The 27,021-nt window shown below is 42.3% G+C and overlaps 1 protein-coding gene across 1 annotated transcript in view; it reads left to right on the forward strand.

Annotated features, from left to right (window-relative positions):
* CCDC6 (coiled-coil domain containing 6) overlaps positions 1–27,021 on the forward strand; it is a 110,448-nt gene that overhangs the window by 30,811 nt on the left and 52,616 nt on the right. Inside the window, exon 2 of the mRNA XM_081569059.1 lies at positions 22,295–22,444. Coding sequence (XP_081425185.1) covers positions 22,295–22,444 — 150 coding nt within the window. The remainder of the gene's footprint in view (positions 1–22,294; positions 22,445–27,021) is intronic.

Here is a 27,021-nt window from a genome sequence, read left to right on the forward strand (position 1 = left end):
AAGTCACATGAGCCTTTGGCAGTTGCTCTTTCACACCAGACCCTTCTCTCCTTACCTGTTGAGTGAGGGCAGTTATAACGCTAACCCAAATTTCTTAATGGCCCTCTGTGATGTCATCTTCTAGTCGCATGATTATGTGATACCTGCTAATTTATACTGTACTTGCCTCCAAAAAGAATTTGAGGTGGCCAAAGTGATATTCCTTCTCTCTGAACATTCCAACCATGTCTTTTCCCCTTTTTTTCTTTCCTTTCCCTTATGGCCTGGCCTAAATGAACAGTCATGATTGTGAGACAGCTCTTTGCCCGCAGAGAAAATAATTTTTCAGAAGTGGGGGTGGTTCTTCATCCAAGAAAACTACATCTAAGATTACCCCATGGAAGTCCTGAAACAATTCACTGTCTTTGCTTTAAAATGTTTTTAAATTTTTTTCATAATTTTTTAACTTAAGAAAAAATTGAAGTGCAGTTGATGTACAATATCATGTTTCAGGTGTACAGCATAGAGGTTCACAACTTTTGAAGGCTATACTGCATTTTTAGCTATTATGAAGTATTGGCTGTGTTCCCTGTGCTCTATAGTGTATCCTTGTAGCTTATTTATTTTTATACATAGTAGTTTGTGTCTCTTACTCCGCTACCCCTAACTTGGCCTTGCCTCTTCCTTCTTCCCCCTGGTAGCCACTAGTTCTCCATATGTGTTCTCATTGCTTTCTTTCTTTTTTTTTTTTTTAATACTTATTTTTATTTGGCTGTTTTGGCTCGTAGTTGCAGCTCAAAGGATTTCTTAGTTGTGGCATGTGGGACCTTAGTTCTCTGACCAGGGATCAAACCCAGGCCCCTTGCACTGGGAGCATGGAGTCTTAGCCATTGGACCGCCAGGGAAGTCCCTGATGGCTTTTCAAGTAGGGAGTGAGCAGAAGTCTCTTACTTGGATGAACCCTGCATTCTGGTTGTTCATGAAGTGTTAGGGGCTTGTGTATCACGTGGGATCCTCTTAGACTCCTTCCCTTTCACAGGGGCAAGGGACGGGGCTTGATGAGCACGTGCTTTTCTACTTTTCTTGTCTAACAGAGCATTTTACTTCCTGATTCCTGGCCCCTGCTTTGCTGCTTCATTGCTTGTAAATGGAGCCTTATCTGTGAGCTGCAGCTGTGTGTGACTTCTCATCTGGTTTTGTGGGACCAGCATGGTAAACTGGCTAGTGCGAGTGGTGAGTTTTACCTTGCATCACCCAGCCTGACATATTCAAGAAAAGGGAGGGAAAAGCGAGGAGGACTTGGAGCAACTGAATAAGAGCCTCAAACCAATGCCAGGAGGTGAAAGAAACAAGCGGGGAGCTAGAAAGTAGATATTTTGGGAGTCGTGTGGCACTTAGTGTGCATGTTTTGATTTACTGTCTTAATTTTATTTTTGTCTAAATATATGGCTGCTTATCCCATTGAAATGCCTTGAAATGGCATCTGAATTCATAAATACCCAGATTTAGCTATGTATACTTTGCTGATATTTCAATCTCTGTGTTCCTGTATTAATAACTACTGATTATTATACTTTTATAGTAGGTTTTACTCTGCCCTATGGCAAGTCCTGACACATCATTTTCAGTACTGTCATGGCTATTATGACTTTCCCCCTCCGTGTCACAGCCCTTAAATCCTGTGGGAGTTTTAGGTTGAGGAGAATTAACATCTTAAAAAATCTCCCGTTTGTCCATTGATTAAGGTTCATATTTCTTTAACCTGCTAGTGAGGTTTTTGAAACTGTTTTCCTTCATTTAGATTTTGCAGACTCTCCATCATTTTCCTTTTCGGGAAGGTCCCCTGGAGGAGGAAATGGCAACTCACTCCAGCACTGTTGCTTGGGAAATCCCATGGATGGAGGAGCCTGGAGGGCTACAGTCCATGGGGTCGCAAAGAGTTGGACACAGCTTGCACGCGCACGTGCGCACACACACACACAATTCTTATTTCTTTAACACTCTAGTGAGGCTTTCAAAAGTGTTTTCCTTCATGCAGGTTTTGCAAATTCATCATCTTTTTCTTAGGTACCTTGTTCTTGCCATTATGAATAGAAATTTTTCTATTTTACTTTGTCATAGTCAGGAATAATTTTTGTGTATGTATGTCTTTAGTGTGTATCTCAACCCTTATTGGTTGGTTCTCTGGTTTCTAGGTGGATGATATCTGAAAATGACAGGCTCCTTTCTAGCAACTTCTAATCTCTTACTGTAGAATCAGGCCATACATTTAACTGAACATGTCAGCTATTTGGGGCTCCCCAGGTGGCGATAGTGGTAAAGAACCCGCCTGCCAATGCAGGAGACATAAGAGACATGGGTTTGATCCCTGGGTCAGGAAGATCCCCTGGAGGCGGCCATGGCAACCCACTCTAGTATTCTTGCCTAAAGAATCCCGTGGACAGAGGAGCCTGGCAGGCTGTGGTCTATAGGGATGCAAAGAGTTGGACACGAACGAAGCGACTTAGCACGTTCAGCTATTTACACCTAGTAAACAGAAGAGAGTATTGATTTCAACAATATTGGCTCCTCTTTCTTACTCCATGAGCGTTTCTAGGCCCTGGGTCACTCTCCTTCCCTTGGCTGGTTGCTGATATCCTTGTACCTTTCCAGGAGCGCATGTGTTTTTCGTTTTTTTGAAACAAACATATCCCAACCGTATCATAATCAAAGGAAAACTGACTTTGTCATTTCCCACTCACAAGCCGACTTTGGAAGCTAACCTAAATGTAAGAATCACCCCCCACCGTATTTCTGGTTTAATTGTGTTAAGAGTTCTGTGCGGGGTTGAATAATACTGATGATAGCAGGTGTCCTGCTCTTGTTCCCACCTTCAGTGCTTCAATTGGGAGTGCTTCTAGTGCTTTATTGATGAGTACGTTGTCTGACAAGAGCATTTGGGTAGAAGACTGGACATAAGATTTTGCTCTGATTGGTATCTCATGTGAGCTGAATTTTTGGTGAATGTTATTATGCATCTGTTAATATCTTAAAAATCTTAATATAATGAAACACAGTAATATAACATCTCACGTTGAATTATCCACTTGTTCTTGAGATAAACTTTACTAGGTAATATTTTTCATTTTAATACATTGCTGTATTCATATTCATTCTGCTAATATTTTAGTCAAGATTTCCTTACATATATTACACAGAAATGGCCTTGGCTTCTTCGTTGTACAGTTTTGGAAGCAGAGTCATTTTGGGTAGCTTTCTTTTTTTTTTTTTTAGTTTGTATAACATGGCAGTTATCTTTATTGTAAATATTTGGTGGAACTTTATGTAAAAAAAAAAAAACCTGGCGTGGGATCTTTTCTAGATAGGAGAGATTTTAAGAAACATCAGATGATTTCATAGTGGGAAAATAATTGTGGCAAGTAACCTATTAGGGATGCAGATGGGCACGTCACATGTCAGTGATGATGTTTTTTAAAAAATGACAGGTGTGTCCACACATTCTTGTCTGTATTGAGACAAGAATGTGTGTGTGTTGCTCACACACGGTTGGGGTCATGAAAATGCTCCTCAAGGCTTTTTAGTAACCACCGTTTTTTTTAGGATTGCAGAATTTACCTTAGTATTTTGGTCGGAGTAAATAGTACCAGATTATGTCCACGTGTCAATGTTCTTTGCATAATTATCATCAGACATATTCATAATACCATTTGGCAGACTTGGGCTGGTCAGAGCTTTCGGCTTGGTTAGTTTCAGCCTGTTCAGTGCCTGTGCAGGTCTCAAAACATCCAATTGAGTACAGGGTTTCTGTTCTAACATACTAACAGATCTATGTGTTCCTTAAAAATATTGGATTCTGCAAAATCACGCACTAAAAGTATCAGGGCTTACGGGGACAATAGCATTGAGGCAGACCAGTTGCTATGTCATGTAACCAGAGAACTAACCAGACAGTTTTGGTAACTTGGGAGATGTAACTTGGACTTGTGGAGTAGTTTTCAATAGATCAGCAACTTTCAAGTGAACCGCCAATGCTAGGAGTGCCCACTGTGTGACCAGGACTCAGCCTTTGGAGATAGAAAGATAAAAAAGGTCTTTGTCCTTGAAGTTCACCTGGACAAGAGTCTTTGAACTTCTATGCTCTTCTGACCTCTTAGTCCCTCTGCAGGTTCTTCGTCACCCATTAGAATTTGTCTGTCTCAGGCCTTCCCTGGTTCAGGTGTGAAGGGGCCTGTTACAGTTACCCTAGATGAGCAGACCTCTGCCTATTTTCAGTATTTTCACATTTTCAGTAATTTTTTTCCTGGAGGATAAACAACTATTTATTGTAGGAACTTGGAAAAACAGATTCATTGTACAAAGACTGTGTCATCAGTGCCGTCCCCCAGAACCCCCTTTATTGCTCTGGATTATGTGCTTCTATCATTTCTAGTGCATCCAAGGATTGATGTGGATCTTGTTCTTAATTATGGTAGTGTGATTATTCCTTTTTTAAAATAAACTAATATCTGTCGGTGCCTATATTTCCTGCCTCTGGAGTAACAGATTACATACACACATGTAGTTGTTTGGTGGTGGTTTAGTTGCAAAGTCGTGTCTTAACTCTTTGCAACCCCACGAACTGTAGCCCACCATGTTTGTGGTTTGGGACAACATAAATGCATTTTCTTATAGTTCCGTAGAAGTATAGCACAGGTCTCCCTGAGCTAAAACCAAGGTGTGGCAGGGCTGCCTTCCATTTCTGGAGGTTCAAGAGAACCCATTTCTGCTTGGTACCACTTGTAGAGGCTGCCTCTGTTCTTTGGCTGGTGGTTCCTCCTCCGTGTTCCAAGCCAGCAATGGCAGGATAAGTCCCTCTCACTTGGCTTCACTCTAACCTCTTCTCTACCTCTATTTACCATTTTAAAGGACCCTTATGATTACACTGATCTCACTCAGATATCCTAGGATAACCTCCTTATTTTAAGGTCAGATGATTAGCAACCTGGATTGCATCTCTTCCCTTAATTCCCCTTTGCCATGTAAGTTACATGTTCACAGGCTCTTGGATTTAGTATGTCTGTATCTTTGGAGTGGGGCAGGAGGCATTATTCTGCCCTTGCTTGTCTCCTGTGGTTGATGAATTGGTTGTTTGCGTTAGTGTGGATGACAACTCAGTGAACACCTTCATATGTCCATCTCTGTGTATCTCTGGTTAATCCATGGACCACCTTCCTGTAAAGGGAATATTTCAAAGGGATCATTTTCATACACTTGACCAAAAAAAAAAAAAAAAGTATTAAAACTCCAGTCTTGTTTGGGTAAGTGAACAGGAGGCACGTTTAGTGCTAAAGAGAAATTTTCAGAGCTGGGAGGAGATCATGTTGTCCCTCTGTTGCATCCCACTTAGAGTGTATGGTTCTGTTTCTCATTAGAGCTTTATTGTATTCCCTGTGGCTTCTGACGTATGTTAGACACGTTTATTTGGTATCTATTTGCTAGATAAACAAGTAAGGAAGTTACACACACGTGCACACACAAACACACTTCACCATTAAATTCCTTTGTTTCACTCTGTTCTTTTCTAATATTAAATCTTAATAGATAAGCTGATTACTTACTAACCACGGTTAATTCTTCAGTGCTTTGGACACTGCCAGCTGTTTTGTGTTTAAATGTAGTACTGTCTCAACATCATTGAAGTGGGGGACGTTGGTTCTCACACCAAGCATGTACTTGGATGATTTTAATTGTTCTGTTTTGCATTTTTTTTTTTTTTGCCACACTGAAGCATCCAGAATCTTAGTTCCCCGACCAGGGATCAGACCTGTGCCCCTTGTAGTGGAAGCACTGAGTCCTCACCACTGGACTGCTAGGCAGTTCCCCTGTTTTGCTCATTTTAAAGGCTAAGCATGTGTCCTGTGTTTTCATTTCCTCCTTCTTTTTTCTTCTTTTTTTTTTAATACAAAAAGTTCATTACAAGAACTCCACAAATTTATTTAAATACCAGTTGTCAGAAAAAACGAATGATACCAAGCGTTACTTTAATATAGTCAGAATAAAACAATGCTTGATGTCTTTGAGAATTAAGGCTTTTGGGTGGGAAAAATGAATGTGTCTTCATCTCCCAGGGCTGCCATAACAAAGTACCACAAACTTGGTGGCCTAAAACTGCAGAAATTTGGGACTTCTCTGGTGGTCCAGTGGTTAAGAGTCTACCTTCCAGTGCAGAGGACACAGGTTCAAACCCTGGTCAGGGAACTACCCCATGCTACAGGGTACAAGCCTGCACGCAGTGAAGACCCAGTGCAGCCGAAATGAAAAAAAACAAAAAAACCCAACACAAAATGACAGAAATGTATTCTCTCACTGTTCTGGAGGCTAACAGTCTGAAATCAAAGCATTGGCAGGGCTGTGCTCCCCCGGAAGCCTTGAGGGAGGATCCTTCTTGCCTCTGCCAGCTTCTGGTAGTTCCAGGCGTTCCTGGGCTTGCAGCTGCAGCATTTCAGTCTCTGCCTCCGCAGTCACATGGCATTGTCCCTGTGCGTCTGTGTTTCCCCTTCTTGTAAGGACACCAGTCATGTTGGATGAGGGCCCATCCTAATGACCTCATCTTAATTTCATTACATCTGCAAAGCCCCTATTTCCAAATAAGGCCACACTCACAGGTACCATGGAGTTAGGCCTTCAGTGTATCTTTTTGTGGTGGGGGTGGGGGAGACACACTTTTCAACCCATAACCGGGTGGGCTGTGGAAAGGTCACACTGAGCACCTGCCACATACAACACAACACTTCCATTGGGTTGAAACAGTGGTCCATCATCAAACACACAAGCAGACATGAGCAGCCCACTCGAGAGCTCATAATAAAGCTGCAAGCAGCCTCATGTGCTTTTGGGTCAGGCTTCGCCACCAAATGAACGCAGGTCAGGCTGGTTGGCTTCCTGCCCGATGGGTGCAGCTTTTGGTTTTCAAAATCTCTTCGATTTGGATCGACGACCCAATTGATCCTTGATTCCTAACAGCGGGTTAGTAAGCTTTCTGGGCACTTCTGTCAAGGGAGAGTTACTACACATGGACTAATTTTTTTTTTTTTTTTTCCTCTTTCCCTATCTGGAAAGTGACTCAACCCCAGGTATCAAGAAGCTGACTTAGTTTGACCACCACGTCCTCATGTCCAACTGGAATAGAAACTTTATTCTGAAAATTAACCCCTTGCTCGATGTTAAACCTTCTGTCTCCCTCATAGCAAAGCAGAGACTCTCCAGACACCAACAACCCCCAAGTCACAAAGCCAGGCTTCTGTTTAACCAAAGCATCGTGCCTTTCCCCTCTCCAGAGGGATTGGCGTCCACAGAATGTCAGCACGGAAGCCAAAACCCTAGCTGCCTTAGAAGAAGCAAACAGAGCATGAGTGGGAAGTCAACTGGCTACCACCTCCCCGCCAGCAACAGCAGAGGAAACAGACACAGCTTTGTAGCTGCGAAAGTAGGAAGCAGTTTGCTCACATCCCCACATCGTAACTGCTTACCAAAAGCTGCTAGAAGGAACATCCATCCAGAACAGTATCAGACATTGTTGAAGCATGTTCATTGTAACAGTCCTTAGGGCAGAAGTATTAAAAACATCTGGAATGTCAGGGAGATGCCTATCAGTGAGGTGGGACATTCCTGATATCAGAAATCTTCAGAGGAACATTTAGTCACAAAGAATACTTACAGTATAATAAGTGTATAATAAAGGGACACAGTGTACCTATGTGGTGAAGTAAAAGTCACTCAGTCGTGTCTGACTCTTTGCAACCCCATGGACTATACAGTCCATGGAATTCTCCAGGCCAGAATACTGGAGTGGGTAGCTTTTCCCTTCTCCAGGGGATCTTCCCAACCCAGAAATCAAACCAGGATCTCCTGCATTGCAGGCGGATTCTTTACCAACTGAGCTATCAGGGAAGCCCTATAACATGAACCAATTTTTATCAAATGTAACAGAGATGGATAATAATGCTTTTTGTAATAGACTGCATATTTACTTCATACTTCAGAGTCTTCTGCTTCTCTGTAATAAATCTGTTCTTTCTCTTTTCTTTCCCCTCCTCCCAACTAAGTCCCTTGGTCCAGGGGCTTGCTATCTTTGCGGGGAAAATTGTTTTCTCTTACATTCAGTCACAGCACTATCCTCATTGTGGCCAGGTATCAGCTGAGTTTGGGGGATGTCATAGGAATTACTGTTCCAAGCAGGATGCCCAGTACCCCCAGGGCTGGATGGTGATGGAGGAAGAGAACCTGATGCGGAGGAGGGATATTTGGCTCTGCTTCTTGCTTCCCTACTGAACAGCCCAACTGCATGGCCTCAGTTCCTCCCATGACAACAGGTTTTCCCTAGAGTCCCTCTTGAGTAGGTGACTGATTTTTCTCAGCTGCTGTGTCATAAAGGATTCTCTCCAATTTTACAGAGGGGGAGTGTCGGCTTAGGGGAGAAGGAAGCTTTCTGAGGTTCATTAGACGTTAACAGCAAAGCCAGGACCAGTTCTGAGGTCTTCCAAGGGCTGCTGCAGTGTCCATTCTTCTGCTCCTGGTTTGCCAACTGGACTGCTAGCCAGAACCTCTGGACCCCACTTCTCAGAGCTGGCCTAGAATGCCGGGGAAGGGGCCGGGCATCAGTAGTTTTGACTACCACCACCTCCCCTGCCCCTTTTTAAAAAATGATTATTCGGTGATGCTAATGCTGTCTTGGGCTTCCCTGGTGACTCAGATGGTAAAGAATCCACCTGCAGTGTGGGAGACCTGGGTTCAATTCCTGGGTTGAGAAGATCCCCTGGAGGAGGGCATGGCAACCCACTCCAGTATTCTTGCCTGCAGAATCCCCATGGACAGAGAACCCTGCAGGGTACAGTCCATGGGATCTCAAAGAGTTGGACACAACTGAGCGACTAAACACAGTGCAGTCTTGGGACTGGATTTCGGTAATCCTTTGCCTGCAAGGCAGTCCCTGCCAGGGTGTGTGTGTGTGTGTACATACACACATATAAATACAAGATGAGTATTTTTATAGTACTTGAGTGTTTAGTGTGTACAAGGCGATGCTCTCAGACTAGTGGATGTTGTATGACAAATTAGTCACCTAACAACTCTGAAGGCACTTTTAACATTTCTGGGGTGCACTTTTATTAATTTTTAAAATATTTACAGTGATTGGATGTGTGATATATATATATATATACATTTATATAATACACTTATAATTTATACTTTTTATCAAATGAGTGCATTTTACATATCCTTGTTAAAAACCTATGTTCATGGGATCATAATGCTTATGCTGTAGCTTTCTGTCTTTTTAATTTGGGGGAGATTTTCTAAACTTAGACCTGCCTCTCCTCTCATACGGAGAAGGCAGTGGCACCCCACTCTAGTACTCTTGCCTGGAAAATCCCACGGACGGAGGAGCCTGGTAGGCTGCAGACCATGGGGTCGCTAAGAGTCGGAAATGACTGAGCGACTTCACTTTCCCTTTTCACTTTCATACACTGGAGAAGGAGATGGCAACCCACTCCAGTGTTCTTGCCTGGAGAATCCCAGGGATGGGGGAGCCTGGTGGGCTGCCGTCTATGGGGTCGCACAGAGTCGGACACAACTGAAGCGATTTAGCAGCAGCAGCTCCTCTCATTCTGATGAGTTTTCATTTCAGAAATTGTGTTAGTTACAGTAGATGCTAAACTGCTGGAAGGGAGACCCCCCTCAACTTCGGTGGCTCTGAGTGTCTTTTGCTCCCACTTAACAGCCCAGGGCTCCATGAGATTGTTCACTTGCAGTAGGGCACGGTGAGGGGGTCGTAAACTTGGCCTCTGGGGTGGGAGCCGGCTCCTGTCTGCCAGTCTGGTTCCAGTCTATGGGAAGCAGACATGAGCCTGGATGACACCTCTTCCCTTTTTAAAGATGTGCCTCCAGTGTTATTGCCTGCCACTTCCACCTGCCTCCCGTTGACCAGAAATGAGTCTCATGGCAGCACCTAGTTGGTGGAGAGGCTGGGAGGTGTAGTCCAGCTGGGTGGACACATGTTCAGCTCTTATGTGGGAGATACTGTTAGCATGAGGAGGAAGGAGAGAGTGCATACGGGTGGTCCATCACTTACTCTCGGGTGCATTGTGAGCATGGTCAGCACCGATGATGGGGGAGCAGGATGGAAGTCAGAGCTGCCAAGCACAGGCTACAATTTGGCAGTGACAGCATCTGTGAGAGCTGATGTTGGGTCGTGAAAGGCTGGGAAGGGTCTGGAGAAACTGGACTGTGAGCTCCTCCAAGAGCGGTGATAGTACCTCTATCATCTGTTCCGTCCTGAGAACCTTTCCTAATGCTTTGACCATGAGGTAGCCAACCGAGGAGGGGAGAGAGAAAAGGCCCAAAGATGAAGAGGAGGTTTTTCCTGCCTGTAAGTGTGTGTGCCTGTTGATCCAGCGTCTGAGCGGTTGCCCTCTGCCAGGTGCGGTTCTAGGCTCTGAGCCCACGTCAGGCCCCAGCAGACCCAGCCCTGCCTCATAAGCCCATACTCTAGTGAGGAGTGACAGGGTGGCAAATAAGAAAGGGAAGACAAAAAGAAGTTCCAGTGGATCCTCTGATGAAAAGAAAGCAAGGTCATGGGGTGGCAGACGACTTAGGGCTGACTCTAAGTTTGGTACAGAGCCAGCCTCTTTGGGAGATGAGAAATGACAGGTGGCCAGCCTGCCGTGGGTCAGAGGGTCTAGCGTCCAGCTCCCACCACAGGAATCGTGACCATGGCCTGGGTGGGAATAGGTTTGCTGGTGTGGCCCATGTGTTGTGAGCTTGGGCGAAAGAGGCAGGCAGGGGCTTCATCACAGGTGGGAGGACTGGTGGATTATGGGAGAAAAGCACTATTTCTGAGGATGGTGAGAAGCCCTTGGAGAGCTTGAAGCAGGGCATTGAAGTGATCAGTTTTCTGCCTCTGATACCACTGTGGATGCCGGCTGGAGTGTAGATTGTATGAGAACAAGAGTGGAAGAATCAGCAGGGCCAGCAAGGTGGCTGTTGTAAACATGAAGAGAACCGGTGGTGATGGCTGCCCCTTAGGTAATGAGAAGAAGAGAAAGGAACATTCTGGATCTGCTTCAGTTAGAAATGGGGCTTTCTGATAGATTGAATGGGCACATAGCAGTGAAGAAAAGAAAAACCAAGGTCCACTCAAGAGACCTGTTTGGTTGTTTGTTTGAGGTTCCTCAATGATCTCCAGAGTCTGGAGATAGGGGGAGATTTTTCTGGCTAACTGGTCTCAGGTCCATCTTAGGTTGCACTTAAATTCAGGTCTTTGGGTTATAGCTTATACCACTGTACTGAGATCGTTAGGGCACAGCAGGTGTGAGGTGTGCTCTGTTCTATGGCTCCCTGTGGCTTTAGAAAGATCAAACGGCATTCTTTTTATTTTATTAAAAAAATTTTTTTAAATTAATTTTTATTGGAGTATAGTGCTAGTTTCTGGAAAAGGCAATGGCAACCCACTCCAGTACGCTTGCCTGGAAAATCCCATGGATGGAGGAGCCTGGTAGGCTGCAGTCCACGGGGTCGCAAAGAGTCAGACACGACTGAGCGACTTCACTTTTACTTTTCACTTTCGTGCATTGGAGAAGGAAATGGCAACCCACTCCAGTGTTCTTGCCTGGAGAATCCCAGGGATGGCGGAGCCTGGTGGGCTGCCGTCTATGGGGTCGCAGAGTCGGGCACGACTGAAGCGACTTAGCAGCAGCAGTGTTAGTTTCTACCATATAGCAAAATGGATCAGCTATATGTAGACGTATAAGCCCTCATTTTTGGATTTCCTTCCCATTTAGGTCGCACAGAGCAGGGGATTCTTTTTAGATATAGGGTTGTCAAGGTTCCCCAACACCACCCTCTGGTTTGATGGGGGAACTCAGAGGACTCAGAATCTAGTCATACTTACGGCTAAGATTTATTACAGTGAAAGGCTTTAAAGCAAAGTCAGCAGAGGAGAAAAGGACACGGAGTGAAGTCCAGGGGAAGCCAGGCACGAGCTTCTAGGAGTTTTCTCCTGGGAGAGCTAATCAGGATGTACTTAATGCCGCAGCAGCAAATTGTGACAGCACCTGTGAAATGCTTTCTACCAGGGAAGCTCACTAAGAGACACAGCACTGAAGCTTTTTACTGGGGACTGGTCCTGTAGGTACCCTCTGCTTAACATACACCAAAATTTTAGACTCCTTAAGGAAAGCAGGTGTTCATCTCAAACCAATTCCTTTTAATTTTTTAAAATTTATTTATGGCTACACTGAGTCTTCAGTGCTGTCCAGGGGCTTCCTCTAGTTGCAGCACGCAGAGGCTACTCTCTAGTTGCAGTACACAGGTTTCTCATTGTCATGGCCTCTCCTGTTGTGGAGCACAGGCTGTAGAGTGTGTGGTCTCAGGAGTTGTGATGCATGGGCTTAGTTGCTCCCCTGCGCGTGGAATCTTTCTGGACCAGGGATGGCATCTATGTCCCATGCATTAGGCAGATTCTTAACCACTGGACCACCAGGAAAGTCCCACAGACCATTTTGTTTGAAAAGTTTTGACACAGTAGAGCCACTTTCATCAACTTGATGGGAACCCACCCCAAACCCAGGTTCTCAGTCACCAGCCCAGGGCTACCTTTGCAAACAGTCTTCCAGAGGATAGAAGTTCAGCCTGCTACATTAACTCTTTTCTACACAGCATGTGACTTTTCTTATCCTGCAGTTCTTCCTTGTAGACTTGAATCCATATCCTCATTGACCTGCTTAAGGCAGACCTGTCCCCCTAGTCTCCTTGACATGTCTTTCCGTAGCCCTGACAACTACCCCTTTATTCACTATCTGAAGGAAGAGGGGAGGAGAGCCTCCTGTCAACACCCAGAAGTGATACATGCATGTACACATATGATGCGTGTTCCACCAGGATATATGTGGTCTCCTTCTTGTAGCAGCAATGGCAGCAGTAGCAAAAAGTGGCTCTTTTGCCGTCCTTAAACATCACCTGTCACTCACCTAACATTTGTTACTTTGTTCAGACAAGGAAATTACAGGGTATCTTCTCCCAAAGGTGAACTGCTTTGTGATGCTCAGGCAGTGTATGACAGTGCAAATGATGTTGGTTTTAGTAGTTAGTGGGTTTGGCTTCTGGAGCTTGGTTGGTTCTACATCTCTTGAACCAGTGAAAGACATTGTTCTTGGATAGTGGGGTCCATAGAAGGACTAGGCGCTTTGGAGCTAGTCCAGGATTGAGGATTGAATTGTAACCCTGATATTTAGTAATTTGGATCATTGCACAAGTTGCTTGACCATTCTCAGCTCCTGTTTCCCCTTGTATGATGTAGGGCTGAAATGGTGGAGCCAAGGTGTGGATGAAATGAGAGACTGTATGAAAGAGCCTGCTGCAGTGTCAGAAATATAATCAATGTTCACCATTGAATGCTGTTATCATTTATTATTGAAAGAGAGTCCATAGAGTTAAATATTCATTTATAAATATATATACAAACACACTTAGATATGTATATAATATAAAATTTGTATCATCATATGTGATTATGCTCCTCATTCAACAAGTGTATGGGTGCTCATGTACCAGGCCATTTCTTCTGTTACCATAGTGGGTAAAATACTTAGCTTTTTCTTCTGTGCATCTCAATCTCATTTTAAATCCCTTGGTTCTTGCAGGCTGTTTTATATGGCCAAGATTATTCTGAGGCCAGTTGCTAAATATATGGGTTAATTATGTTGTGTGTGTGTATTTGTCACTCTGTTGTGTTCAACTCTTTGCGACCTATGGACTGTAGCACACCAGGCTCTTCTGTCTGTTAAATTCTTTTCAGGCAAGAATACTGGAGTGGGTAGCCATTCCCTTCTCCAGGGGAACTTGCCAACCCAGTGAATGAACCCAGGTCTCAAGTATTGTACGCAAACTCTTTACCATCTGAACCACTCAATCTTATTTTAAATTCCTTGGTTCTTCAGGCTGTTTTATAGAGCTAAGAGTATTCCAAAGCCAACTGCTAAATGTATGGATTAACTATGTTACTTTTCTTTAATTGCTGGAAAGATGATATATCCCTTCAGGGCAGGGGCAATGTCTGTGGTATTCACTGCCATGTCCACATAGAGCTTACTGTGTAGGAGATGCTGTGTCATGAGTGTTGGATTAAATTTTAAAAATCTAATGACTGTAGTTTGCTTTTGCTTGTCAGCCATTCTGGTTGGGAGTTTATTATTGGGGGAAGAGGAGCTTCTAGAAGTAGCGTTGAGGCTGACCACTGCTTGTGTCATACTAGTGGGGAGATGGTTCGAAACTCAGGGTTCCTGTATACTACAAGATCTGGGAAATGTTGCAGTAGGAGACAAAAAATTTTGAGAGGAAAAAATGAAATGAGAAAAGAACACCAAAGAAACTTTTTGAAAACTATCTTGAACAGCAGTCTTTTGCCAAAGAAGGGGCAAGGATGTGAGTATGGTGCTGTACCCCCAAACCTGAACTTTAAGAGAGAGCCACTTGGAAACCAGATAGGGTGGCTAGATTTGGCAAAAACAAACACAGGATGAGGAGCTGTGTTTATTTATTTTTTTATTTTTGGTCACACCCCTCGGCTTGCAGGATCTTCATTCCCAGATCAGTGATTGAACCCAGGTCCCTGGAGTGAAAGTGCCGAGTCCTAACCATTGGACAGGCAAGGAGTTCCTCACGTCTTTCATTGGATTAGTTATGGGGTATTCTCAGATTGTATAGAAGCCATCATCTTTTTAGATATTCTCACTCTCTTTTTCTCTTTCCCATGTTTCTTCCTAGTCTTATAATTAGTTGTGTGTGAAATCTTTCCATTTTCCTTCCTGTATCTACTGATATCTTCCACATTTTTGGTCTTCTTGTTTGTGCATGTTTTAGGTAAAATTACTTTATGGTTTATGAGAATTTGGAGGTCTGAAGCCATTGCTTATCGTGAGAGTAGGGCAGTTAGTGTCTGTGTGGAACAGTCAACAGTTTCTGTTAACTGACTTACAGTGTTTTGTGTCCTTGGTATGTGGATTTTGTTTGGGAGCTCAATGTAGGGCCCTTCCACCTTTACTTTCTCTACTTCACTTAACCTTTTCTTGCTAGACATTTTTAAAAATATTTTATTTCTTTATTGGGCTGCACTGGGTCTTGGTTACAGCCCTTGAGATCTTTCGTTGTGGTATATGTGGGATCTAGCTCCCTGACCAGGGATCAAATCCAGGCCCCCTGCATCAGGAGCATGGAGTCTTAACTGGTGGACCACCAGGGAAGTCCCTCAACATCTTTTTATGACAGCACATACAAGCCATGTTTTTTTTTTTTTTTTAATTCTTCCACTATATTTTTTTTTTTCTGTGCCACAACGGTGTCCATTTCTCCTTTTTTCTTTTTAATATTTTGATTGGAGTACAGTTGCTTTACAATATTTTGCCAATTTCTGCTGTACAGTAAAGTGAATCAGCTATATGAATACATACATCCCCTCTTTTTTGAATTGCCTTCCCATTTAGGTCCTCACAGAGCACTGAGTTGAGTTCCCTGTGCTGTATTAGCTTCTCATTAGTTATCTGTTTTCTAGTGTGTATGTATGTCAGTCCCAATCTGCCAGTTCATCCTACTCCTTCATTCCTTGGTGTCCGTGTGTTTGTTCTCCACGTCTGTGTCTTTATTTGTGCTTTTGCAAATAGGTTCATCGCCCTTTTTAGCTAAATGAAGTGAGATTCCCTAAGACTTCACTGTTCTCTCATGAATCATCCTGTACATACCCCCTCTTCAAGCTCTTCTGCTAAATGTCTCTCGAGTGCTTACTCATGCAAGGTATGAGTATGATAAGCTCTTGATGTGAATTGTGTGAATTTATCTTTGTAACCAACCTGGAGGGAGGTGCCATTATTTTCACTTTCTAGAGGAGATTGTAATGGCCCAGAGAGGTCCCGTGACTCAGCTGGGGTTACACAGCTGGAGGTGGGCATAGGCACCTTATAAACCGGGCAGCCTGACTCCAGAGTCTGATGGCGTGGATGCACTGTCCCCGTCTTCCACCCCAAACCATGCTGTTCAAAGTTTGGCCTATGGACTTGTTCTGTGTGTCACTGGCCCAAGGGGAGATAAATTCTTAACCCATAATCCACTGTAAACATTTAGTAACTTCCCTAGCAGTTTCTCATTGCTCTGTATCCCAGCAAGTGACCAGGGCGCTCATCTTCCTGAACTGGGCATGGACCAGTTTGGGTGTTGTTGAATTCATGGGGCGGGGCATGTCTGTAGAGCTGTTTCTGCTTGTGTCCAATAGGACACGCACAGAGGGATGTGTTGTTCCCTGCAGACTAGTGGTGAGGGCTGGTCTTTCACTAAGCTGGTTTGTGAGGAGTTGCAGCTTGATGAAACTGGTTAACCATTAAGGTCCTTTTTAACATCAAGATTCTCTGAGTTGTCCTGAAAGCCCCCCTTTGTTGCTGTTTCCTCCCTTGCCCTGCAGTCCTGGAACAATGGCCTGGGCACAGTGTCTGGGGCAGCATAGCACACTTGTGAGGGCTGATAATGACTCTGTTCTGGCCCTTGTGTACCTAGTGATCTGCTGACAATACTGGGAGGAAATAAATAATATAAATGCTTTCGTCTATCAGTTGTTAATTGCTTTTACTGTGGGCTGGTACACAGTGTGTGAAGGAAGCACGAGATAACCTGGTGCTTCCATGGCCAAAATAGAGGATTATAGTTCTCAGGCATGTAATTGACATCACTCCCTTAGTTCTTCTAATAGAAGAATCATGGTGTGGGCCTTGGGCTTGTCGCATGTCCTGCCTGTCACCCACCACTGCAGTGTGTGTGTGTCAGTTGCTCAGTCTTGTCTGACTCTTTGTGACGCATGGACTGTAGCCCGCCAGGCCCTCTGTCCATGAATTCTCCAAGCAAGAATACTGTGATGGGTTGCCATTCCCTCCTCCAGGGGATCTACTGGCACTTAAAACGTTAGCCAGTGCAGGACCATGGCAGGATAGTAGTTTGTTCTGATAAACCCATGGGTATGACTGATGTCCAGGTTAATCTTGTAAGAGGTGCCAGCCCTCTGTCATGAGCTCCACTGAATGCTGAGCATCTCCCAGAACAATCGATACAGGCAATGGTGTACCTCATAAATGAGAGCAGGGAGAGAACATAGTGTTACTCAGTTTCCTGGCTTGGCGCTGGTTTCTGCCATCCTGACAATTTGGTTTCAGATGCTTTTTCAAACTGAGGTGTTAAGATCGTTAAAATTTGAATTGTAAGTTACTAAGCAACAGAATAATAAATTTAAATAATTTGAATAATGTAAGTAAATAGGTTCCTAAATTTAAGGAATTTAAATAATTAAAATAATACATACCAGCCTGCCTGAATTCTTAAAAATTAGAGCTTCAAGGTGTTTTTTTTAATTGGAGGATAACTGCTTTACAACATTGTATTGTTTTCTGCAGTACAACAACCTAAATCAGCCATAAGTGTGTGTGTGTGTGTGTGTGTGTGTGTGTGTGTATTCCCCCTCCCTCTCAAGCCTCCCTCCCAACCCCCAAGGTATCTTAGTATTATGATTTTTTGTTATTAAAGCAAACAGCATTCAAATTAAAGGTAATGTTGTAAAACAGTTGCAAAATCTTGGTAGGCACTTGAGCTTTCTCTTCATTATATCCTTCACCTGCGCCTGCTGTCAAATAGATAAATGCCTGTATTTTTTTTTTTTTTTTTTGCTTTGGAAACCATCCTTTTCTTACTCTTGACAAATGATGAGTTACATCATCTTACATAATTTTGGTCTTGGTACTTGGATTTTCTTGCCAGCAGTGAGTGCTCTTGTTGAGAGTTTTTAAATTCTCCTTTCTGTACTAACCTTTGATTTCCAGAATATCACTGATAGAGAACAGAAGCACTAAACAATCACAGGGGAATCTCCTATCAAATTTGTGCCCTGCTCATAATAGCAGTGGGTCAGAATGATTTCCTTATCAGCAGAAAATTGTGCTCATCTAGAGTATGGTTGCCTAAATAAATATCTGGTGACTCAGGAGAAAATAATTGTTTTCTAAGAATTTTTTGATGGATGTTTATTTTTCCCAGTTTGTTGTTTACTCGCTAAGTCGTGTCTGACTCTTTGCAACCCCATAGACTGTAGCTCACCAGGCTCCTCTGTCCATGGGATTCTCCAGGCAAGAATACTGGAGTGGGCTTCCATTTTTTCCAAAGACCTTGGTAAATTGCTTCTGTGTCTCTCCCACCGGTCCCTTTCTTTTTTTTTTTTTTTCTTAATCAAACTTCTGTAGAATGCGTAGAGTGATGGAGACTGAGACTTGCTTTGTACTCTTTGTACTCCTCACATTAGCAGAAGTCAGGTGAACCCTGCTGGGTGAGGGACAAAGTAGCAGACACCAATAAGTGAATAAGGTAATGCTAGCATTCACTCAACTTCTGAACATAGCAGTTGGAACCTTATCGAACATGAAAATATAATCACATTTTTAAAATAGAAGTATAGTTGCTGCACAATGTTATGTAAATTACAAAGTGTACAATATTGTGATTAACAATTTTTAAAAGTTTATTTATAGTTATTATAAAGTATTGGCTATATTCTCCATGTTGTACAATATTTCCTTGTAGCTTATTTTATGCCTGGTTGTTTGTACCTCTTACTTCCTTCCCTCTGTAGTTGCTCTCCCACTGGTAACCACTAGTTTGTTCTCTATATCTGTAATCACAGAGTTTTTTATTTCCCCCAGATTTTTGCAGTCTTCAACTCTACAAACATATGCAAAACAAAGAGTTTGTAATAGTTTGGCTCATATTTTCTTTTGAGAGTTTAAGGAGTTATAAGCTAACCTTGATAGTTTTTTTTTTTTTTTAGTTTTGAGGATAGAGTTTGATTTTTGAATTTGGATGTGTTTAGGTATGCTGAGATTTTCAAGCATTTCAGATAAAAGGGAAATAGATTGATAAAACTGAGATTTCATGTCAGCCTGTTTTATCTCTGTTCTGTCCACTTGTCCAACCCCAAGTTCCTTGCAAATAGCACATGACCTGTTTTGCTCCTAGGCTGTGGTCTATCTAGCTCTTGGCTTCTTTGGGAGAGATAAATTGGAAAAGTGATTGCTTTTACAGCCTAAATGAAAAGACCTGTTTTGGAATTTGTGTGCATGCATATATGCTAAGTCACTTCAGGCATGTTCATCTCTTTGCAATCCTGTGGACTGTAACCTGCTAGGCTCTTCTTTGGGATTCTCCAGGCAAGAATACTGGAGTGGGTTGCCATTTCCTACTCCAGGGGATCTTCTCCACCCAGAGATCAAACCTCTATCTCTCTCTTACATATCCTGCATTGGCAAGCAGGTTCTTTACCACTAACGCCACCTGGGAAGCCTGTTTTGGACTTGAGGGGAAGAAAAAGCCAGGATTTGAGATGAAGATTGAGAAGATAATGCCTAAAGAGTAGGGGGAAAGCTGCAGGGAAAATCCAGATGGATGCTTCTTGCTTGTCTGTGATGCACAGCACCTACTGTGATGATCGTGTTTACCTATGGTCATCAGTACACTAGAGCTGAGTTTTTAAACAATTTTCTCTGGAGCTGTATTGGATATAGCACCCTGTCTTTTCCCCTCATTTGTGAGTTAATTCCTAAAAATGCTTTGTGACCAGTTGGAGAAAAGAGTGAACTAGTTTTATGTTTGGGGGACCTGGAGTATCCCCCAGATAGATGTTTTTTCCTCTGTGTGTTTAGATGCTATGGGAAGCAGAGTAACAGTCCCCAATGCAAAAACTTAGTGAAAGGAGGTCTGTGTCAGGCCTGGTTAAAACCTTGTTAAATAGACTTTAGATAGACTTTAACCAGCCTCTATAGAACAGTTACTCATGTTGTTGGTGGGTCCTTGGAGTGGCTTTTTCTCTTTCTATTATTCTATTTCTATTGCCTAGAAATAATGGGCTATTCTAAAATGGTGACAAGTTTTGTTGGCTAAAGCCTGGGTCTCTCACAACCATCACTTACTTTGGAAGGCACTTACAGAACAGACCTAGCTTGCCTCCAATCCTTTTTATTTTTGAACTTTTAGGGCCTGGCCTCTTATTTTCAGCTTTTCACTTCTAGGTCCCTGTGCAAAGGGAGTGGTAGTCTGCTGGGCCTTGGAGCCTGGTTCTCTGTTACTGGACTGTGGGTAAATTTACCAGTCATCTAAATGGAGAATGCCAGGTAACACACAAGAAGTTGAGTCTGATCTGATAATGAAGTGAGTTTATGGTAAACATCCTTTTGAAATCTAAGTGCAGAATCACCTGCAAAGGCATTACAGTTCCCGTCTCTACCTTTGTGTCCTGTTCCTTTTAGAATAATCAAAACTCAAATCATATAGACCTTTGTCAGTCAAAACCAGAAAAACAGGTAACTCGAACAGATTGCGGGCTTGGATGTGTGTGTCATATATGCCCGAAAGAAATGCTTTGGATTCCTGCCCAGTGCACTAGTATGAGATCTTGAAGTCTGAGAGTTTTGAAGCCGAGTTGGGGGTCAATTTAAAGGGGAGAGGAAGTGCCAGTCCTGGGCTGTGCTCCCTTGACCATTGGGTAAAGATCACGACCTTGAGAAGCGCTGATGAATTACAAAATGTGTAAGGGAACCCTGGGAACCTCCGGCCTGCTTCCCGGGTGTGCTTGGCTGGTCATAAAACCTTATTAGCTGAGTGATGTGTTCTTTGTTGCTTACCTCTCCCGGCCTATGCCAGATGGTGTCTTAAAGAACTGGAGAGCCAGACCTCCTCCCCAAGCTTCCATTTGCTATGTAGCTCTTTTTTCAGTCTTAGTACCACATACACATGACTTTCTTCAGTAGATTTGCTTGGCAGGCAGTTCCAGGCACTGGCATCCTTCCTCCTCGTGATGGGGAGCAGGGAGGATGAGCTCCCAGAAACCAGGGCTCTCCAGGTGGGGGTGGCAATCCCAGCAAGCCCAGCCAGCCGAGTTGGGAGTGGCGGTCGGACCTTTTACAATAAAAGGTGGCGATTGTCTCAGGTAGGTGCCCTTTCTTCTCTTGCCCTCTGGCTGTCTTGTATAAGTGACAGGCGTTGGAGGCTTGGAATTGCTGCAGTTCTTTCCTTCCTGGACTTGGCAGATGAAATAGGACTGCGTTACTGGGGACTCATGCATCAAAATGTTGCAGCTTAAAAGGTACTTTGAAGAGAGTTGAGTCCGTTTGGAACAAGCCCCCGTTTTCTGAAAAAATTAGTTTCCTGCAAGGATGACTAGGTTTTTCTGTTTATTCTGTTAAAACACAAGTGGAGGGAGGAATCTATAGGAGAATATTTTCATCTGCATTGAATGACGCCTGACTCCCTTTTCTTCTTTTTTTAACATTTAGTAATGCCTGTCCTTGCCCTCACCTCCAAAAATTTCCCAGTAGGGAAATGAGTGAAAAATGACGCTGCCCTCATTCATCCTTATCTTTCATCCCCTGGACTCTTTGCAACAACTACTTTTTAGCTGTTTGCTATATTTCCTTCCAATAAGTACTTAATGAACATGTAAATTAATCTATGTCTTTCTGTATTGCTTTTCAAATTGCATATCCAAACCCTTTCAGTAACATCTTGAAGAGGTGACATGATTTTACTTTTGGTAAAAGGTACTTCTTTGCTTCAGTAAAAGATGTTACCTAGGTGTTTTAACTCTGAACCCTTTGAATGAGGAGACTTGTGGAGAGTTGTCATGAATTGATACGCATACCCCAGCACTGGACCCGTCTGCCATATGAGAAGGAGCTTTCTGTATTCTGGTGATTGATTTGGGATAGCTTCTAAAAACTGCAAACCATCTTTGTTAATTTCTTTGAAATATCCCTTTAATAGGGCTTGCCTGGTGGCTCAGTAAAAAATCTGCCTGCAATGCAGGAGACCCAGGTTCGACCCATGGGTTGGGAAGATCCCCTGGAAAAGGGAATGGCTACCCACTCCAGTATTTTTGCCTGGAGAATTCCATGGACAGAGGAGCCTAGCAGGCTACAGTCCAAGGGGTCACAAAGAGTCAGACACAACTGAGCAACTGACACACTAGCCGTTTAAGACGATAGTACAGGGAGTCCCTTTGGGGTAACAGATTTACTTTTATGGTTGGTTGCTACTCAGTTCCTCTGTTTTGTCATCTTGGGGTATATTGGTTCACAGTTAAAAATAGAGCTCTAGTTAAAATGGGCGCCCTCTCTGAAAATAAGAACCATATTTCAATTAGTAAATTCCTATTTGCTTAACGTATTTTTGTTTTGTTTTTCTCTTTTTTTGAAAATTTTAACAGCAAGCCCGGGCTGAGCAGGAAGAAGAATTCATAAGTAACACTTTATTCAAGAAAATTCAAGCTTTGCAGAAGGAGAAAGAAACCCTTGCTGTAAATTATGAGAAGGAAGAAGAGTTCCTCACTAATGAGCTCTCCAGAAAATTGATGCAGGTAAATTACCTTTTCTCCCCTCTTATCTTCCCTGCCTGTTTTCTTCTCTAGGGGAAAAAAAAATGACTTTGATCTAGCACTTTGCTTGAAACATTTGCTGATGAGGTTGTAGCTAAAATTCTTTAGAGATTAAAATAACTAAGTGAAGATGGCAGCAGTGTAATACTCAAGACTGTGGTTCCCAGCTCATCTGCTTAGGTAAGGTAAGATATTTTATACCCTGACCATTTCAAGAAATTGCTGATGAGCCTGAGGCCTTAGCACAGGAGTCAATGATGTATGCAGTATTTTGGGATTATGACAGTTAACACCAAATGTGAGATTTCTTTCTCTTTTTATCTTGAATCTATAATGAATATATGGACATTTTTTTGGCAACCAGAAGTGGGTCTTTTGTACTAGTATATGAAGATACAAAGGGAAATGCCACTTTGAGGGGAGAAAAATATATGTATCTGTGATAGTTAGAATTATGCACAATCAGTTGTGTTCAGATGGGTGATTAATATGTTACTGAACAAGTAACAAATGTTGAAACTTAACAGTAATCACTAATAGTGTATAGAAGACAACACACAAAACATACAGAAATTTACATTTTTCTACTTTCCCTTCCTGTTTGTTTTGTTTTCCTCTCCTTGAAGCTTACTAGTAAATTACAAAAGTAAGATTTGTCTAGGGCAAATATCATGCAGGTTGTTTAGTATGAACTTGAGAACAAGTGGGACATTGAGTTTTCATTATTTAACACAACATGTCCAAAATAGTGAATAGGTATAAAATTATCCAAAGAGAACCATTATTGGTATTTTTTTCAGATGGCTGTAAAAGGTAGAAATCTTTCCTTGTATTTTCTATTCATTGGCATTGCTAACAATTTCACTCATTAATTTGATCGAAATATGTGTTCTAATGAGATTATAGCAAAAGGCTATTTGGAACCTAAAAAACCTTCCTACATTCTTCTCTTACCTTCTAACATATCAAATGTTGGAAGAAGAGACCAGACACTTTGGTGTTAAGACTATCCAATGGTCCAGGCACCTTTTACCCCATCTTTTTATTCTTATTTTACTACCTAATTACTGAATAAAAATACCACTATAATCTTGTACAAAATTTGATTTATATGGTAGCTGTTGGAATGTGAAGGATTGAGATCCTCAGTCAGTATTGTCTAGCAGAGATTTATGGTGAAATTTCTGTGTTGAAATGTTTTCTTTATTCCTGTGCATTCTGATTTAGAGGAAAAATAAGTAGAAGATTAGTTTGACTTTTGACTCTTATCACTCCTTGGCAGCATTAGACTAATTATTCTTCATGTTGCTTCCAGAACTGTAAGGATATGATTATGGCTTCCTTTTCTGAGTTTTGTGTGTAATCAGATGCCCTAATTTTTAACACTTCGAGAAACATTTTTTTGTTTTCAACTTGCATAGTCATTGATATTTGGAGTCTTTGATTAAAGTAAAGCAGTCAATATCCTAGCTAGATCATGCTTTCTCTTTCTCTAGAAAGACTCATTTTCATTGTGAGTTGTTCTGTAATGTGTAGTTAAAACTAGCCTCTCATTAGCTTATTATCATGACCCACCTACTTTCCAAGGACATTGATGTCCCTTAAAGCAAACTACTGGATAGAGTGAATGCCTAAGAGCCATATGCAACAGGAAAAGAGGTTAATTATAGTAGTATACTTGGCATAAGATGGTTTGAACTTAAAATTTAAGCTCTGAACATCCTATAAATAAAACTATAACTTGGAGAAATGTAGTTTTTTTTTTCCCAGAATTATTTTTTCAGATTATTATTTTTTCCAGATTATTTTTTCAGAATTCTTACATTAAAAGAAATAGTTTTACTTGGTCAGGAGAAAAATTTTCATATATTAAAAACTTAAATTTTTTGAGGGGCATGGATCTTTCTAAAGAGACTGGGTAATACATTAATACAAACTGGACAATGCAAGAAAATGTTACCCAAAGTAGTTTGTAATGTGGAGCCCTGGTCTTCACATGGCTGGGTCTTATGTTCACCCTCAGTCAAAACAAAGTGTTCAGTATGAGGATGTAAGGCTGTTGTTTGGGGAGTTCTAGGTAGGTCTGTAGCTCATTAGTGATCCCACTTGTAGAACCTGGGCAAATGGATGGTCAACATGTCTCTGAGACATAAATCCCTGCTTGGTTCCTAGGTTTTATTTTCATATATTATATATATTTATATATATATATATAGAGAGAGAGAGAGAGAGAAAGTGTGTGTGTGTGTGTGTGTGTGTGCACGCGCATGCTTAGTCTCTTAGTCGTGTCCAACTCTTTGTGACCCTTTGAACTGTAGCCCACCATGCTCCTCTGTCCATGTGATTTTTTAGGCAGGAATACTGGAGCGAGTTGCCATTTCCTCCTCCAGGGGATCTTCCCAACCCAGGAATTGAACCCATGTCTCCTGTTTCTCCTGCATTGCAGGCAGATACTTTACCCACAGAGTCATCAGGGAAACCCTATGTATAGGAATTCCATATGTGTATATATAGTAATAAAATTCAGGAGCCTCCAGTTCGATTCCTGGGTCGGGAAGATCCCCTGGAGAAGGGAATGGCTCCCCACTCCACTATTCTAGCCTGGAGAATTCCGTGGACTGTACAGTCCATGGGGTTGCAAAGAGTGGGACACGACTGAGCAAGTTTCACAAAAGTATATATAACATAGACATAAAATTTGCCATTGCAGCCATTTTGAATGTATAATTCAGTGGCATTAAGTACACTCACATTGTTGTACAACCATTCCCACCACCCATCCCCAAGAACTTTTTCAACCTGAAACTGAATCCATAAGAAATAACCCCTTATTCCATGCTGCTGGTTCTTTCTAAGACTTTTGAAAAGACACGGATGGCAGGTAGTGTGAGGTTGAGGTCTCTGGAAAGTTCCAGAGCTGTGTCTACTGTGACATGATAGGTGATCCCTCACTTTAGACACCAAGTATCAACTGCACGCCACTTTGTGGTAAATCCCTGTACCTTTGGCCAGTTGGAAGGCTCTTGTATAACCGCTGGAAAGAAGGGCTGTAGGCCTACTGTGCCCATCCCCCAGGCTTTCCTGAAGGATTTCAGCCAGTCCTTTGTTGCAGTCTCACATTTTCTGCCACCCAGTGTGGTAGAACTAATCTCCATCTGGAAGATTTTTAGAGTAATTGGTACCAATAGACTTTTCCAACTGTGTAATTACTTTAATATGACTCTTTAGGATGCTTGCTTCTGGATGAGAACTTGTTATGATAGCCTACTAAGAGAAACCGTGCTGCCGGTGACACTGAGGGACAGAGCAGTAAACTGACCTGTTCACCAGGGAAGTGTTTACCATTTTTCACCCAGAGGCCACTTAGAGGCTATTTATGGAGCAATTTTGGTTTTGTTGCTTGTGCTATGGCCGTTGTCTTTGATAGTGAGTGTTGCTTTTATGTGCATTTCAAAGGAATTCTTTGGTCTTGAGAACAAAATGAGATTATTACTATAAAGGAGATACCTCCTTTCCCATCTGCTATGATACAGATGGTATCGCATACCTTGAAGAACTGAATCAAATGTATTTAAGTAGATGAATAGAAATCCCTCTGCCCTGTTAAAAGATCATGTTTGGAAGATAAGTTGAACACCTCCAAATGTGTTAATCCTGTCTGAAGCAAACAAAGACACGTGCACAAAACAGCATGCAGTTTTTCTCCTTTATTTTTGTATATACCTGCTAGATAGATACCTTGGTTTTGCAAAAACTTGTCTGAAAAAGCTGCTTCCTTCTGAGCCTGGACCATAGGATCAGTGACTTGACACGTAAGAACTTTCCTAAAAAGGAGCCTTCTAGTCTAATGCCAAACCTACACTAGAACTAAATTCAGCTCTGGAATGCCTTGAAGAGTTGTTGTTGCTTAATCATAATTTGTCATTAAAATGTATAAGGAATGTTTTGTGATCAAACTCTTCATCAGAACTTGATTCTTAATATCTATGCTAGGAAAAAAAATGTCTAAAAGACTATTCTCTGAAATGTTGGCTGTAATTATACTTGGGTGCTGAGCTTAGGAATGTTAATTTTCTTGTGCTCCTTTCCTTCTCAGTTTGTAGAAGCAACATGCATTACTTTTGTAATTAGAAAATATCTTACTTCCTAAGAAGAACATTTTAAAAATACCTATTTTGTCATGTTTTGAAACCTCCAGCTGTATCACTGAACTTGAGAGCTCACAGTCTTGCAGTTGTTGCCAAACCAGGCTGGGGTCTGCTTACCTGATGTGCAGCAAAGCTGGTCCACTGATGGGGCTGTGGTGAAAGAAAGTACAGTGTTCTGCAGAGCACCAAACAAGGAGAATGGGCAGTTTGTGCTCAAAAGACACGAGCTCCTCTATGGCTTTTCAGGAAGGGTTTTGAAAGACATTGAGGGGAGAGAGACACAGGGTGCATGATCAGCTCGTGCACAGTTCTCTGATGGGTTGATGGTGAGGAAATGGTGATGTTTCAGGAATCTCAGCCATCAGTCTTCTGGTTCCACCCAGTCTGGGGTTTATGTGTACTGGTGGTCAG

Source organism: Giraffa tippelskirchi, chromosome 2, assembly GCF_054371585.1.
Source record: "Giraffa tippelskirchi isolate mGirTip1 chromosome 2, T2T-mGirTip1v1.2.pri, whole genome shotgun sequence".
NCBI lineage: Eukaryota > Metazoa > Chordata > Mammalia > Artiodactyla > Giraffidae > Giraffa > Giraffa tippelskirchi.